At 44.2% G+C, this 16,877-nt stretch overlaps 1 protein-coding gene across 2 annotated transcripts in view; it reads right to left on the bottom strand.

Moving 5' to 3' along the window:
* The window catches only part of slc27a6 (solute carrier family 27 member 6), a 37,505-nt gene extending 21,445 nt beyond the window's left edge, over window positions 1-16,060 (bottom strand). Inside the window, exons 1-3 of one of the 2 annotated variants that reach the window (XM_088434168.1) lie at window positions 15,360-16,060; window positions 6,173-6,382; window positions 1,138-1,296 (exon numbers count right to left, since the gene is read on the bottom strand). In XM_088434168.1, coding sequence (XP_088290294.1) covers window positions 1,138-1,296; window positions 6,173-6,382; window positions 15,360-15,846 — 856 coding nt within the window. In that variant the 5' untranslated portion in view covers window positions 15,847-16,060. The remainder of the gene's footprint in view (window positions 1-1,137; window positions 1,297-6,172; window positions 6,383-15,359) is intronic. The other variant, XM_088434169.1, reaches the window with a different exon arrangement.
* Between the last annotated feature and the right edge of the window lie 817 nt (window positions 16,061-16,877).

Below are 16,877 nucleotides of genomic sequence, written 5' to 3'. Positions count from 1 at the left end.
TTATTTCGGTGTAAGGTACACAACAGCATCCCCTGTCAAAGCTCCCAGAAAGGGAAGGAAAAACTAAAAAAAAAACAATTTGGGGAAAATCAGAAACCTTCAGAAGGGACCACAGGTGGGAGGACCCACTTCCAGGCCCACAGGTTGAAGTGGATAGTGCATGTACCAAATATAGACAAATAGATACACAATACAGACAAATACAGGTACACAATATAGATTACAGAAAAGTGCAATGATGACTTGACAGCTGTTAGTGAGAGTACAATAAAAGCAATGCAATAGCAGTGTAATGCCTTGCATTTCAAATACAGTAATATTGTAATACTGTACAACAAATTGCTTTGAAATGACAGTCATAAGTAATAAAAAATGCATTACAACCCTAACCCTAACCCATTACAGTTTTGAAGTAACTTGCCCTACACTGTTGAGGACACTGTGACAGCACACACAGTGGGCATTCTTAACATTAGTGTTTACGGAAATACCTGCCGTGTCGATGTTGAAATGGCTGTCATACCTAAACTAGAATATTTTCAATTTGTTAAATTTAACGGATGTAAGGAGTAAATTACATTGAGCCTGGGTACGTGTGAGATCTACGAGCGAGGGATGGAAAGAGACAAAGAGACAAAATGCACCTCACTCTCTCTTCATTGAGTAATCTTCACTTAGTCCGCTCCTGCCTTTTAGAGCGCAGAATTGTGAAGTTTGTCGCTTGTTTGTTATGTGCGTGTCGGATGCATCTGCCCTGGCCATTCAGATTGAAGTGTCATGTCTAAAGATTGGCTACGTATCGAATTTAGTACCACATCCCCAAGTGGCCTGGGTCGCATTAGAAAATAAATATCAAATATGCGTCGTTCACATTGCCTTCAATAGATCCGATACAGGTCGGATGGAAGAAAAAATAAATAAATAAATGAATGAATAAACATCGAAGTTGGATCACTTCAGGCTGCGGTAGGGGTATACGATTATGGCCAAAATAATAATCACGATTATTTGGGTCAATTATTAATCATGATTATTCATCGTTTGGTCAAACGTCTATTTATTGCCCTTTTTTTGAATAAGTCACATCAATCATCCACTTCCACTCCTAAAAATAGAATATTTCACGAGTCTACTCACCAAGCTCAATGGTTCCCCCTATACCAAGCAGTGAAGCTGCACTGTGGTAAAGCGGCAGAGGGATATATATCACATCATTTTCAGTCACGCCAAATGCCCAGAATCCACCTGCTGCCTTCAAGCTTTGGAGGTGAGTAATCACTGCCGCCTTAGGAAGTCCTGTGGAGAGAATAAACAATATATAAAAACCAGACATTTTCAAAGTTTTCTGTTTAGAGCCGCTTATTCTCGCAAGGGTCGCAGGCCTGCTGGTGCTGATCACAGCTGACTTGGGGCACTAGGCAGGGGACGCACCCTGAACTGGTTGCCAGTCAATTGCAGGACACACAGAGACAAAAAACACTGATGCAACCAATCAAACCTAAGGACAATTTAGTATGTCTAATACACTTGACATGCATGGTTTTGGAGTGCGGGAGGAAACCGGAGTGCCCAGAGAGAAGCCACGCGGGCTAGGGGAGAACATGCAAACTCCACATAGGAAGCCTGGAGTGAAGTGAATTTGACCTCGAGTCGATGAACTGTAAGGTGGACGTGCTAAACACTGCCTCACTGAACCGCCACATGTCTATGTTGCATTTAAAAACGTAAATATTGCCAATATATGTTTTAAAAAGTGGGATAGACTAAACAATTTTTGTTTGACAATTTTCTACAAAGAAAATAATAATATTTATTATTATCTTATATTATTATTATTATGAATCTTATATTAAATCTTTCAGTCCAGATTTGAAGAAGGGGAAAAATGGTGTTTCTCAGGTGTAATATGTTCCCGAGCAGAGGGGTTGAATGCTCTGCATGGCAGTGAGATCGATGGAGAAGAAAGTGAGGTGAATAAAGAAGGACAATCTGATGCGGAACTCGATGGAGAGCCGCTAAAGCTGCTGAAGTACAGGGGTGCTGTGGTGGGTGCGAGGAGTTTGAGTAATGATGCAGGCAGCTAACTTCTGGACCAGTTGAAAAAAATGTCCATGGGAGTGATATTTGTTGAACATGGTGGTCAATGAATTGACCCATTCATTCCAATCCAGCCATTCCTTCCATTCCATTCTGGAAACGCTCGAGAAACTATCCGATATAGTGTTCCTGTTGTGGTGGTACACCATATTTCAATGTGATTACACACTTCAGTGAACACTGATTAAAGTAAACTAAATCTAGTCAAGATATCTTATCAACCCCCTTTGCAACAAATTCTTGAAATTGCAAAGACTTTACTGACACTCTGGATATGCAGTTTTATGAGACATTACAGCTCCTCAGCAGTAGTAATAATTATAGGGGTTTTTTTTTCCACAGATAAAGAGTATTTGTATATTAATCATTTTTTTCCTGTTTTCTAATTATTGTGAGAAATCATTGACATCACTATGGAGTAAGATCGCTGTCAAAAAGACGCACGAGTGTTTAACAATTCGTTTGAGTATGACTCTAAATTGTGTTTACAAATTGAAAACTTGCAAGTACAAGGTGTTTTGAACACAACTCTCTTTGCACAACTATGATCACGGAAGACACCACTTTACATCTTTGCATGCATTTGTCCTTTGGATTCGTGGATCTGATCCTTTGCATTCTTGGATCTGGATAAGCAAACTAAGATGACATCATGCCAAGCTACCAGGCAAAATCAGTCGATTTGCGAGTCATCCACGCCGCCATTAGTCACGCACGCATATGTCTTTTTGACAGCCATCTTACCCCATACATCAACAGCTGATAGTTTGCAACGTGAATGTCCAATTTATTTATAAATTATTTTATGAAATTGAACTGACAGGCCTATGACCATACTTTACAAGCTTGCAATGACCTATGATTCTAAATCCATATTTTGTTTGAAAATCATGAATGTAAATTATAAACTGGTCCAGCACAATGTTTGCAAGGGATTAAATGCCACATAACCACAACAATAGATAAAACATAAAAATCTGTTTTTGTAGGTAATTCATCTTTATTTCATATTAAAATTCCACTTTAGCGTTTGTGTGTGCAATTCAAAGGAAAGGGTTTCTCCGAATCAACTGAGGTGCTCTGCCAGAAGTCAAAAGCTGTTGCAAAAGCTTCCCAAAATGATGCAATTTTCCAATAAATTGGCCCAGGGGTGGAGAGGATGAAACCCTTTAAATTCCTCGGTGCCTACATCAGTGAGGATCTCACCTGGTCCTACAACACTCAACAAATCATCAAGAAAACATCAAGAAGTCCCAACAGAGATTGTACTTTCTGTTGAGACAGAAGAAATTTGGCATGCCAGCAAAGATTCTCAATAATTTCTACAGATGTACAATCAAAAGTGTCTTCTCCACCTCTATCACAGCCTGCCACAGCAACAGTTCAGCACAAGACAGGAAGGCTCTCCAGCGTGTGATCAAGACCTCAAAGCGCATCTGCGGAGCAGCCTTACCCTCACTGCAGGACATTTACCAGACTAGGGTTTTGCGGAGGACACGCAACCTCATCAGGGACAATACTCACCAGTGATGGGCAAAGTACACAGATTGTTTACTTGAGTAAAAGTAAAACTACCCTTTGTAAAAAATGATTGAGTAAAACAAAGTGCTGAACCAAAAATCTAAAGTAAAAGTATAAGCTCTTTAATGTACTTTAAAGTAAAATAAAAAGTAAAAAGTTTTTTTTTTTTTTTTTCACGATTCAAAGATCACAATTCCAATTTATTTTTTCCTATGCTGCTGAGATAAATATTGTCAGTTATGTTCAAGAAGGAGCGGCTTGGTGCAACTGTCTACAGGCAGTAGGTGGGGAACACGCTTCCTCACACATTACAAAAACATGCATGGAAGGTGTGTTGGACACTCTGAATGGTCACACACGAAATCAGAGGTGTCAAACCACTTTTGGCTTGCAGGCCGCACTTAGGAAAATCTATTAACAAGTGGGTCGGACAAATAAAACCATGGTATATATTTATATAACATTAAAACAGCAACTTCAGATTCATTATTCTTTTTTTAATGTTGTCCAAAATAGGACAAACACAACATCACTAATAATGACAAAACATTACTATTAATCATTCAATTAAACTTTTCAAGTTTTCTTTAATAAAAAAAAAAAAAAAAAAATCTCCAATCTCAAACTTTACAAAATCATCTTGCGGGCTGGATTAAACCTGTTCAAGACAGAACCAGCCCGCAAGCTGTATGTTTGCTAAATTGTCCTTAGGCGTGATTGGGTGCATGAATGGTGGTTCATCACTGTGTACCCTATGAGTTACTGGCAACCAGTCCAAGGTGTCCCCGCCTACTGCCTGAAGACTGCTGGGATGGGCACCATCAAATTGTAGACCTCAATGAGGCTAAGCAGCTACATGCATAATGCTATAATGCATGGATTGATGCATTACTTTCCGTACTGTACTTCACTATACAGTACGGTATAGTATATAAATCTAATGCATTAGATGCATTAGATGCATTTGTTGTTTACACTTCACACTTCTGTGTTCTGGATGAGACCAGGATTAAGATGGAATCATACTTATAGGCCCATCTTTTAATCATTTTTTTAAATAGTAGCATTCGTTCTTTATGAAATTTTACAGCAGTGCTTTTCATTACTCTCAAAGTGGCGCGAGCATTGAGTGGCACATCCAGACTGTTACCTTAATAATGTGCATTGTCCCATTTAAAGCAAGTAAAATTAAGTTGCCCACTGTGAAAATCATCCATCCACCCATTATTCTGTTGCCACTTATCCTCACTTGGGTCGCTGGCTTGCTCGTGCCTATCCCAACTGTCTATGGGCAGTAGGCGGGGGACACACTGGACAAGTTGCCAGCCAACCACAATGACGAACAACCATTCATTCACCCAATCACATCTAAGGACAATTTAGAGTGTCCAATACACCTGGCATGCATGTTTTTGGAATGTGGAAATAAGTCGGAGAGATGCTGAGACAAGTGTAAAACTGCAAATTAATCAAATTGAAGTACTCAATTTCGTTTAAATTCCACTCTCTTATTTGCACGACAGTGTAATAAAATGATAAATAAAATGATAATAATTTAATATGATCAAAATCATTTTTGATTTTCATATTTCTGCCTTTGGGATCTGTGGAAGTTGTCTGCAGCCAACTTCAGTAATGTCTACTATGCATATTATATTTCATCTTAAATTTAGTGACGTTTGGTTCAACCTGAGTGATCAACTCAGTGATTTCTATGGTGTTATCTGCTAGTTAAATGCACCCAGGCACAGAAAAATTCAAGCAATCAAATTATGCTGGAAAAATCCCCACAATTTTGCTTGAAATGGACTACCCCTGCTTAATGGGGGTTCTTACCCTGGTAGAAGATAACTCCAATGAGAACATAGACCTAGACCTTTGTCAAAAAAAAAAAAACATTAGTAAACGACATTAGCATTATCTTTATGAGCCTAGCTAGCTAACGTTAGCCATGTTGCAAACATATTCTAGCTAGCGAATAACCAAAGTTATAGCGGCGTTTAGCTAACTTAACTTATCGTGCTTTCTGAGATTCTATGGAGAGTTCTTGAAGGCAACCACTCCATGACGTGTTGGCTTCCCCAATGAAGGCGAGGAAATCCTTCAAGTAAGGCCATGGGTGAGGGTGAATGGCTATGGGCTTTGGCCTCTTGAGCCTGTGCTTATTCAGCCTATTTGTCCATACCTACTCCTATCTTCTCTGCTCTCCAGGTTATGTGGGGCTGACATTTGTGGGAAGTTCCTGCGTTTTTTTAATTTAGCGGCAACGAGGCTGATCAAACATGGTTTACGTAGTTTGCGCAAAGATGCCGAAAGAAAACTAACAAGGCATTTTATTGTGAATTGTTAAAAAAATGCTCTAAAAATAAAGTTAAATTGTGTACCATTAATAAAGATTTATGATGGCAACAGTTTGACCCAGAACAGATTATTTATATTTATTGTTCCCCAAATGAAGAAATCTGATATCAGCAAGCATTTATGCGTGGATTGTATGTGACCTCACAGACCCGCCGTCATGCTTTGACTTGACTAAATAGTGACGGATACTCACCAGTAGTTCCAGAGGTGAAGATGTAGAGGGTAGGGGTTTTAAGAGAGGTGGTGGCACGTAAAATTGATGGTAAACTTTTGTCATTGGCAGCATCTATATGATCCAACAAGGATTCCACCCTTTTGTCCTCGCGACAGCTCTTCATTGCCCACACCTGAATGTTGTTCTCCAGTAGATTGTTTAAGATACCATGAAGACCCTCTACTAAATCTGAGAAAAGAAAACATTTATGTCACAATTTAGAAAAATATATTAATTTAGATCAGTGCTTCTCAAATAGTGGGCCGGGCCCCCCTGGGGGTGGGGTGGGGGTGATGCCAGTGGGGGGGGGGGGGGGGGGGGGGGGGGCGGCACAGATGACCCCAGGGAAAAAGCTCAAATGCCAAGGCCCCTATGCGTGATTAAGAAAAAAGATCTGCACTTTTTTTTCCCTTTTTCTATAGATTAAAATGTTTAAGAATGTGGTTCTCAAAGTGGGGTTGGCAGATGTGGAAATCCGGCATTGAATGAGATATATATATATATATATATATATATATATATATATATATATATATATATATATATATATATATATAGTTGTGTTAATTTCATTTTAAATTACTTCATTAAATTGTGAAAGTACTCATGATTCTCCAACAAAGCAAATCCATTCAACCAGTTTAATATATTTTTTAAAATGTAAAGATTTTGTTACGGCGGGACGAGGGAGGACCCAAGAGCACGCACGCACTGGTAAGGGCTATGGCAGAGTGTTTATTGAACAGAAGGTGCGGGTAGTCGTGGGAGCTGACGGGAGCGTGGCACAGACGTCTGGGGGGTTCTGGAGTCGGGAGAGCTGGGGTTTGGCTGGGAGTCGGGCAAAGGGAGCGAGACGGGAGGGGGGCTCGGGCATACAGGTAAAGACGGCAGGCTAGCGGGTGGTCAGAGGCAGGCAAGGTCGAAATACCAAGGATCCAGTCAATACGGCAGGCAATCGGGAGGTCAAGGGCGAACAGGGTCGGACAACAGGCAGGCTGGCAGGAGGAATTGCTGGAAAGCTCGGCGTAGCGCATAGAGACGATCTGGCGGGTTGTGGAGGGAAGTGACCGGGCTTTATACTGAGCGGGTAAATGGTTGCAGGTGTTGGTGTTCGAGGCTGATTAGAAGGAGGGCTAAGCGGGTGTGGTGAAGCTGGAAGTGAGGTGGCTGAAATGGTGGACTGTGACAGAACCCCCCCATCAAGGGACGGCTCCCGACGTCCCAAGGCCACCACTGGGCGGGAGGGAAAGGCCAACGGCCGGGGAAACCCCATGGGCGGGGGGGCGGGCAACACGCCGGGGCGCGCCACGACGCCCAGACGGTCCAGATGGCTGATCAGGATGAAGGCGGTGAAAGTCAGAGACCAAGGAGGCATCCACAACCTGGCGGGCTGGGATCCAAGACCGCTCTTCCGGGCCATACCCCTCCCAGTCCACTAGGTACTGGAGGCCCCTGCCGCGGCGACGGGAGCGGAGCAGCCGCCGGACTGTGTACACCGGGCCCCCATCAACGAACCGAGGAGGCGGAGGAGGCGGAAGCGCGGGAACCAGGGGGCTATCTATTGCAGGCTTGATTCGGGAGACATGGAAACTTGGGTGAACACGCATCGAGCGAGGTAGGGCAAGACGCACAGCTGACGGGTTCAGTACCTTCTGGATGGGGAAGGGACCAATGAAACGGGGAGCGAGTTTGTTGGATTCCACTCGAAGGGGCAAATCCTTAGTGGACAACCAGACCTTCTGACCCACCTGGTACGTTGGGGCCGAAGTACGCCGCCTATTGGCCGTCCGAGTGTAGCGTTTACTGGCCTGCAGCAAGGCCGAGCGGGCTCGGGCCCATGTCCGGCGGCACCGCCGAGCAAAGGCAAGGGCAGACGGACAGGTGGCGTCGTCGTCTAGAGCCGGAAACAACGGAGGTTGGTAGCCGTGAACGCATTCGAAGGGGGAAATTCCTGTGGCGGAGCTGGTCAGCGTGTTGTGGGCATACTCTGCCCACTGGAGCTGGGCCGACCAGGAGGCAGGGTCTCGGGATGCCAGACAGCGGAGGGCAGTTTCCATCTCCTGATTTACTCTCTCCGTTTGCCCGTTGGTCTGCGGATGGAACCCGGAGGACAGGCTGGCCGTAGCGCCAATGAGCCGGCAAAACTCCTTCCAAAAAGCCGCCCTGAACTGAGGACCCCTGTCTGACACCACATCAAGGGGAAGCCCATGTAGGCGGAAAACATGGTCAATCAGGAGTTGTGCCGTTTCCTTTGCGGAGGGAAGCTTCGGGAGGGGAACAAAGTGAGCCATTTTGCTGAATCTGTCAACTATGGACAGGATGGCTGTGTTACCGTTTGATGGAGGTAGACCGGTCACGAAGTCAAGTGAAACATGAGACCAAGGGCGATGCGGAACAGGAAGGGGGCGCAGCAGCCCGGAAGGAGCCTGATGTGACGATTTATTCTGACTACAAATGGGACAGGCCTGGATAAATTCACGCACGTCCCTCTCCATAGAGGGCCACCAGAACCGTCGCCTGAGGACAATCAGGGTCCGTTGAATGCCGGGATGGCAAGTCAATTTCGAAGAGTGAGCCCACTGTAGAACTTCGGAACGAAGATAGTCGGGGACAGGCAGACGGTTACTGGGACATTGGCTTGGTTTAGTCTGCCCCTTGGCAGCTGACTTCACCTTCTCCTCGATCTCCCAGGTGAGCAAGCCAATGACACATGACGGGGGAAGGATAGTCTCGGGGTCCCGGCATGAACTGTCCTCAAGTTCAAACTGCCTGGAGAGGGCGTCCGGCTTGATATTCTGGGATCCTGGGCGGTAGGAGAGATTGAAGTTGAACCTGGTGAAGAACAATGCCCAACGAGCTTGGCGGGAGTTCAGCCTCTTAGCCTGACGGATATACTCGAGGTTTTTGTGATCTGTCCACACCACAAAGGGGATCTTCGTTCCCTCCAGCCAGTGCCGCCATTCCTCCAGGGCGGATTTTACGGCAAGTAGTTCGCGGTTTCCTATGTCATAATTTCTCTCTGCGGGAGAGAGGCGCTGAGAAAAGAATGCGCAAGGGTGGAGTTTCCCATCCTTCCGTGACCGCTGGGAGAGAACGGCCCCAACCCCAGTCTCCGATGCATCAACCTCGACCATGAATTGTTGACCAGGATCTGGCATTTGAAGGATTGGGGCCGATGTGAAGCGGTGCTTGAGTTCCTGGAAGGCCCTTTCGGCACCTGGGTTCCACCGGAAAGGGGTTTTGGGGCTGGTGAGAGCCGTAAGAGGAGCTGCCGTGGCGCTGTAATTCCTGATAAATCGCCTGTAAAAGTTAGCAAAGCCAAGAAAGCGCTGCAGTTGTTTTCTGGTTTCGGGCGTTGGCCAGGAAGTAACAGCCGAGACTTTTGCGGGATCCATACTGATGCTATCCTTAGCGATTATGTAGCCCAAGAAGGACACTGATGAGGCATGAAACTCACACTTTTCCGCTTTGACAAACAGAGAGTTTTCCAGCAGGCGTTGCAGAACTGCGCGAACGTGGAGAACATGCTCACCCTGCGTCTTGGAGAAGATGAGAATGTCATCCAGGTAAACGAATACAAATCTGTCGAGCATGTCCCGCAGGACATCGTTGAGTAGTGCCTGGAAGACCGCTGGGGCATTGGTGAGTCCAAAGGGCATGACTAGGTACTCATAGTGTCCGAGCGGGGTATTGAAGGCAGTCTTCCATTCATCGCCTTCCCTAATCCGCACGAGATGGTAGGCATTGCGTAGGTCGAGCTTTGTGAAGTAGGCAGCCCCCTGCAGTAGCTCAAACCCTGAGGTCATTAGTGGAAGAGGATATCTATTCTTAATCGTGATATCGTTCAGGCCCCGATAATCGATACAAGGGCGGAGAGTCTTGTCCTTCTTCTCGGAAAAGAAAAACCCTGCCCCCGCCGGAGAAGAGGAAGGACGTATGATGCCCGCCGCTAGCGACTCGTTGACATACCTCTCCATGGCCTGCCGTTCTGGACCCGACAGAGAGTATAGGCGACCCCTTGGAGGCGTTGTCCCGGGCAATAGGTCAATTGCACAATCATAAGGGCGGTGGGGAGGCAGGGAGGTTGCACGCGCTTTGCTGAAGACTTGGCTAAGGTCGTGATACTCAGGCGGCACACCAGCGATATCGGCATGCGCAGGCGGAGCGGCGAGGGGATCAGGAACAGATGCGCGCTTGAGGCAGGAGAGATGGCATGATGAGCCCCAAGCCAAAATGACTCCCTTCTCCCAATTGATGTGAGGGTTGTGGCGACAAAGCCAAGGCAGCCCCAAAATTAGCGGTATCTGCGGATGATCTAGGATGCAAAATTGTATTTTTTCCTCATGGTTGCCTGACAAGCGCATAGAGAGAGGTGCGGTTTGGTGAGTTATCACCCCCAGGGGGCGCCCGTCCAAGGCATGGGCAGGTGAGGGTTTGGGCAGAGGGAAGCTCTTGAGACCGAGTTGAATCATTAGCTGCCGGCTAATGACGTTAGCGTCAGCCCCAGAGTCCACCAGGGTGCCTACAGTGTGGGGGCCATCAGACAGCAGGAGTTGGGCTTGTAAGAGGGCTCTGTCACGGGACAGGGAAAGAGTCACTTGACCCATTTTTACTCTACTCGGGACCGGGATTGGTCTTTTCACTGGGCATGCGGAAATAAAGTGTCCTGGTTCCCCACAATAAAGGCAGAGCCGGGCGGAGCGGCGGCGTTGCCGCTCTTCAGGAGTCAGGGGCGCGCGAGCTGGCTGCGTTGGCGCACTCCCGCCACCGGGAGGAGCTGACGTCGCCAGATGGGAGCTCACTCTGGCCGGCGGAGAAGCCCTCTGGTGCGTCTCTTCCCGTTGCAGTTCGCGTAGCCGATGCTGCAAGCGGATATCTATCCGCGTCGCCAGGTTAATCACCCCGTCCAAGGTGACGGGGAGTTCATGAGAAACTAATTCGTCCTTAAGACGGCTGGACAGTCCATGAAGGAAGGCGTCTACGAGTGCGGGACCGTTCCACCTATTCTGACTGGCTCGCGTCCGGAAGTCAATGGCGTAATCCGCCACCGTTCCGTCGCCTTGACGCAACTCGAGCAGGCCCCGGCCCAATTCCGCACTGGCGTAGCTGAGTCCAAAGACTTTTAAAATCTCCTCCTCGAGCGCCTGGAAGGAGGCACACGCGGGTGACCGTCTCCTCCATTCCGCCGTTCCCCACAAGCGGGCTCGGCCCGTAAGGTGGTTGATGACGAACGCTACTTTAGCGCGCTCGGAGGCAAATGTTCGGGGCTGCAGGGCGAACAAAAGTGAACAATTCGTTAGGAACGCCTCGCAAGTTTCGGGATCACCTTCGTAGCGTTCCGGGACGCCAATTTGGGGCTCGGGCCGGTCATGAGGCAGAAAATTGGGCGGATGATCGGGAGCGGATGACGGCTGGATGAGGGATCGGCGCGCTGGGTCCATTTGGACTGGCCAGATCGTACTGTTACGGCGGGACGAGGGAGGACCCAAGAGCACGCACGCACTGGTAAGGGCTATGGCAGAGTGTTTATTGAACAGAAGGTGCGGGTAGTCGTGGGAGCTGACGGGAGCGTGGCACAGACGTCTGGGGGGTTCTGGAGTCGGGAGAGCTGGGGTTTGGCTGGGAGTCGGGCAAAGGGAGCGAGACGGGAGGGGGGCTCGGGCATACAGGTAAAGACGGCAGGCTAGCGGGTGGTCAGAGGCAGGCAAGGTCGAAATACCAAGGATCCAGTCAATACGGCAGGCAATCGGGAGGTCAAGGGCGAACAGGGTCGGACAACAGGCAGGCTGGCAGGAGGAATTGCTGGAAAGCTCGGCGTAGCGCATAGAGACGATCTGGCGGGTTGTGGAGGGAAGTGACCGGGCTTTATACTGAGCGGGTAAATGGTTGCAGGTGTTGGTGTTCGAGGCTGATTAGAAGGAGGGCTAAGCGGGTGTGGTGAAGCTGGAAGTGAGGTGGCTGAAATGGTGGACTGTGACAGATTTTGACATTTGTCAAAATATGTTTTGTGTCTACAATTGCTTGCCAACGAAGTGATGAAGCCAGCAAAGCTAAAGCGGCATTTTTATAATGCTGTTTTGACTAAATAATTGTCAGCAACCTTTTGGGAGGAAATTAACTCTGATTGTTGTAAGGAGGCGTGCAATTTGCAATTTTTATTTTCTAAACATCAGTATAGTATAGCTGAAAAGTAACACATATACTTGTAGTCAAATTGAATATGTTGCAGAATAAAAAGGTCACATATATGATTGAATGATTCTTACATGCTTAAGATTTTTTTGTTCTGTTTTGTTTCCGTAAACGTTTGTAATGGGGAGCCTTGGAAAATTTGTTTTCTGAAAGGGGTTTGAGGACTCATGCTTTCAGATATTGGTGCTTCAGTGTAAATATTACAGATCAATTTACATGTATTATTTATTGATTCCATTTATTTTCAGTATTAAATGGTTTAGTTAATCAAAAATGTTTCGAGTTTGTATAAGATTTTTTTTTTTTAATTTTAGATACTTGATGCACTTAACTCTCAGTGCCAAGCATTTTTGGAAAAGGCAACTTCTAGAGTGCCAGTATAATTTATTTTCACTCATCTTTCAAGGACAACAGAATATTGTGTGCTTTGTCAATGTAAACATGGTTGCTATCAAATGAAAGATTGATTCCATTCTTTACTTTGAATTACAAGTATGTAATGTTTGTGTATGTAGGCAACACTGCTATCCAATGGTCACAGTTATTACTACAGTGCTGAATTGACTAAATTTTAAATAAGCAGTCAAGGGTGTCAGCTACCCTCCATAAAAACCACATATTTGACAAGAACTTTATTATTTATTATTTTTATTACTATTTTAAAAGATGAGAAAACTCATCCATGGTACTGAAAGAGTTAAGTAAATTATTCTTTCAGATTACCCTGTAAACCATTAGTGTCCAAACCCAGTCCTCGAGGGCCGCTATCCTGCATGTTTTTTTTTTCTTTTCCCTTTTCTCCAAGACACCTGATTCAGATGATCAGGATGGTGATCAGGACTCGCCAACCTTGCTGATGAGTAAATGATTCAAATCAGGTGTGATGGAAGAAGGAAACATCAAAAACATGAAGGGTAGTGGGCCTCAAGGATGAGTTTGGACACTCCTGCTCTAATCTAAATAAATATAAAAGTAAAATATTGTAAATATTTCTTTAAATTTGATTTATATTGCCTTTTCTTTTGTTGATTTTGCAAACGATACGATTGTGGGTATACTTATACATTTTTTATCAAGAATAATGTTACAAAAATGACACACTGGAAAAGACTATGCCTCTTGCTGGAGCTGGACAACATGGTTAACAAAAGGGAATTCTGGTTCTAAAGCTGCTGCCCTCGTGAGCGACCCCAGATGAGCGCTGGATAATCAATGGATGGATAGATGGATGGATGAGTGGATGGATGGACATACTGCGCCAAACTATTACCTGAGCCCTGAGCAACTGGGAAGTAATTTCAGTCGACAGCAAGTGGCAAAATGGCCGCCTCCTAAAATGGATAAAAATGTGTCGATTTTGTTGCTTAACTCATCTTACACAAATGCAATTTTAATCAGAATAGTGTTTTTCAGATGAGTGGTGGCGCAGGGAACATATTGCCAAGAAAATTTGGGATTTGACTTAACCTTTCAACCTCTGATAAAATATAGTGTTATTAGTCATCCAATGTTGTTACAATTGTTATAATTTAAATTTAAATAGGATTTGGCATAATATTACAAAATTATATTTTCCCTTTGTTTTTAGTTGTATGCAATCTTTACTCTTTTAAAGATATTTGAAATTACACAATTTCCAAACATACGTCATTCCAACATTTAGAACACAGGTGTCAAACTCAAGGCCTGGGGGCCAGATCCAGCCAGCCACATCATTTTATGTGGCCTTTGAAAGCAAATCATGTCAATTTCCTTGATCCCTTGCTGGACTTATTTCTAAGATTTTAACTTGCTATGTATAGTAAATAATTCAGTTGAGATTTGGCAATACGTTTTGATTATTTTTGTTGCCGGTTAGGGGTTAGTAACTTAGTTAGTAACAACAATGAATCAACAAACTCTTATCATTCTGATTTCAAAACAACTAAGAGATCAACTGTTTAAACCAAGTCCATTTTTAAAAAATGGACTTGGTTTCATCATATTGGCCGACTGAGGGAAGTTGCAGCTGTAAAACGATGCGTTTAAAAAAAAAAAGAGTTTAACACCTGTATTAGAAAATTAGGAAAAAAAATCTTTGAGGGAAAAAAACGCGGATAGAACAAATTACAAATCTTAATTTTGCATAAACGCCTTAAAATATGTTTATTAGAACAACGTGTTTTGGTTTAAATAAGTGTTGCGTGTATAGTGTGGTTGATCGAGAGAGACAGTGAGAGTGCGTGGAGAGGAGGCGCGCATGCGTAGAGAGTGAGAACAAATTGTTGCGCGCAAGAGACTGTTCGAATGCTATGTTCTGTTTTTTTTTTTTCGTTTTTTTTTTTTGATGTAATAAAAGCGACCCGGCCTCCCAGCTGCCATTTGGTCGGTTGCGGGCACCACTTCGAGCCAGCGTGTGTCTACCCCGAGGGGCAGCTCCGGCCCTGAGGCCCTTCCCTCGTGTCCCTTGTCTATTGCCAGGGGACAAACTGACAACGTTATTGACGCAGGGGTGTCAATCCTATGGCCCGCAGGGCGGTTCTGTCTGGCAAACAGGTTTAATCCGGCCTTCTGGGTGATTTTCTAAAGTAACGTATAAACATTATCTAATTTTTTAATAAATGAAAATAATAATAAATAATAATAAATGAATAATAATAAATGAAAACCTTGATCTTTTTATGATTAATGGTAAGGTTAATATTTTATGATTGCGATGTTGTACTTGTTCTATTTTGGACAGGGTAAAAAAATACATATATTCCATTTAAAGTTGCGGTTTTAAAGTTATATTATTATATAATCATGATTTTATTGATCCGATCCACCTGGGAATCGATGTTCCTTCATACCAAGCTCAAACGAATTTGACGCCCCTGATTTAGAACAAGAAGTCTTCTATAACCACTTACGTATTGCTGTTCACGACTTAATAAGAGTTCTACACGACATACACAAGTGACAAGTAGGTACCGATGTAAGAGGATATACTTACCTGGGCCAACTATTACAGCTTTGGCTCCACAGGAGTTGATACAATGTAACAAGGACCTCGTTTTAATGTTGGTATTCAAAAAAGCAACAGCGCAGCCGAGTTTGGCCAATCCAAACCAAACGCAGACGAAGTCGGGATCGTTGTTCATAAGCAAGGCAACGCAGTCGCCTTTGCTCACGTTGAGTTTCTGGAGGAACGCATTTGCCAGTCTGTTGCTGCGCTTCTCAATGTCCTTGTAGGTATAGACGCTCTCTTCGTAGATAATAAAGGGCTTGTCGGGGATACGTTGCGCCTGATGGATGAACCGATCCAGTACGGTACACACTCTAGAAGTCAGTCGGAACATCTCCAGTTTCACACCATATCGGATCAGACTCAAAAGAAAAAATAAATCTTTCCAAAAGTAGGGGAAACAACGTCTCTGCAAAACATGAGCGTGCAAAACACCCACGACGAGCGCTAAGATCCAGCCAAAACAGAGCATCATTTCTGCCTTGGGTATGAGGAAAGGATGAGCTGAGCTGCCACTACCACTGTGCACCACCTACATGCTCAATGTGAGACAAATATCCACCCGCAGTGACGTAAAACAACGTTTCGCATTCACGACAAAACCCAGCGTACCGGAAACGTTATCTTCAAAATAAAGCCAAAACGGTACCAGTGACCTGTTCAGAGGAATAAACCAGGGGGATTGTAAGAATAAACATACTAAAAATACCGACGGTGACGCAATCCGATTCCCATCTACGTTTCCCACCCTAAGCCTCCTGGGTAATGTAGTACCATAATACCACCATGACGTAACCTAATTTCCCAAATTCACCGCCTACACGTATACTGGAATTGAATTTTACCTCTAAACTTTATACGTATTGTATTGTGTAATGATTTTGAGTTTTGTTTTTGTTTGTTTTTTTTTTGCATTATATTTTAGGGACATCGTGAGTGTTTGTGTTGTGTTGATTATTGGACCATTAAATGAGAAGAAAAAAAATGGATGGTTAAAAGAGGCGCGTTCAAACTTCGGGATTGTATTGTAACCATGTACATGTAATACATGTAATATGTGCTCAGCTTTATGATGATCCAGCCACATACTTTTGCTCCAATTTATGTCTGCTTAGAATGTTTGAGAAGAAATAGAATGCAATTTAAAACATTCATTCTATAGTTGGTTTTTTTTTTTTTTACATTTTAACAATTTTAACAGCAGTGTTATTTTGACAAGCAATGTTCATTTAAATAATAGTTTTTGACTCGAATTAAATAGTTTGGGTCATTTGGTTATTTTACTTTTGATTATTTAGTCATGTTTTTGTAAATTAATTTTAGTTTAATTTTAATTTTATACAGAAAAGTGGAACTTGCATTTCTCTCACTATTTTACACGTGCTTATCACAGCCATCTCTTTATTGAACTTTGCTTCAATAAACAATTGTCGAAATGAAAATATTATGTTATGCAATCTGCTTATGGTGTTTGTTGGCATCACTTTTAGATTTTGTAGAATTTAG

Source organism: Hippichthys cyanospilos, chromosome 15 (assembly GCF_059441005.1).
Source record: "Hippichthys cyanospilos isolate Australia breed blue-spotted pipefish chromosome 15, RoL_Hcya_1.0, whole genome shotgun sequence".
Lineage (NCBI taxonomy): Eukaryota > Metazoa > Chordata > Actinopteri > Syngnathiformes > Syngnathidae > Hippichthys > Hippichthys cyanospilos.
This window is presented reverse-complemented; position numbering and strand designations above follow the sequence as displayed.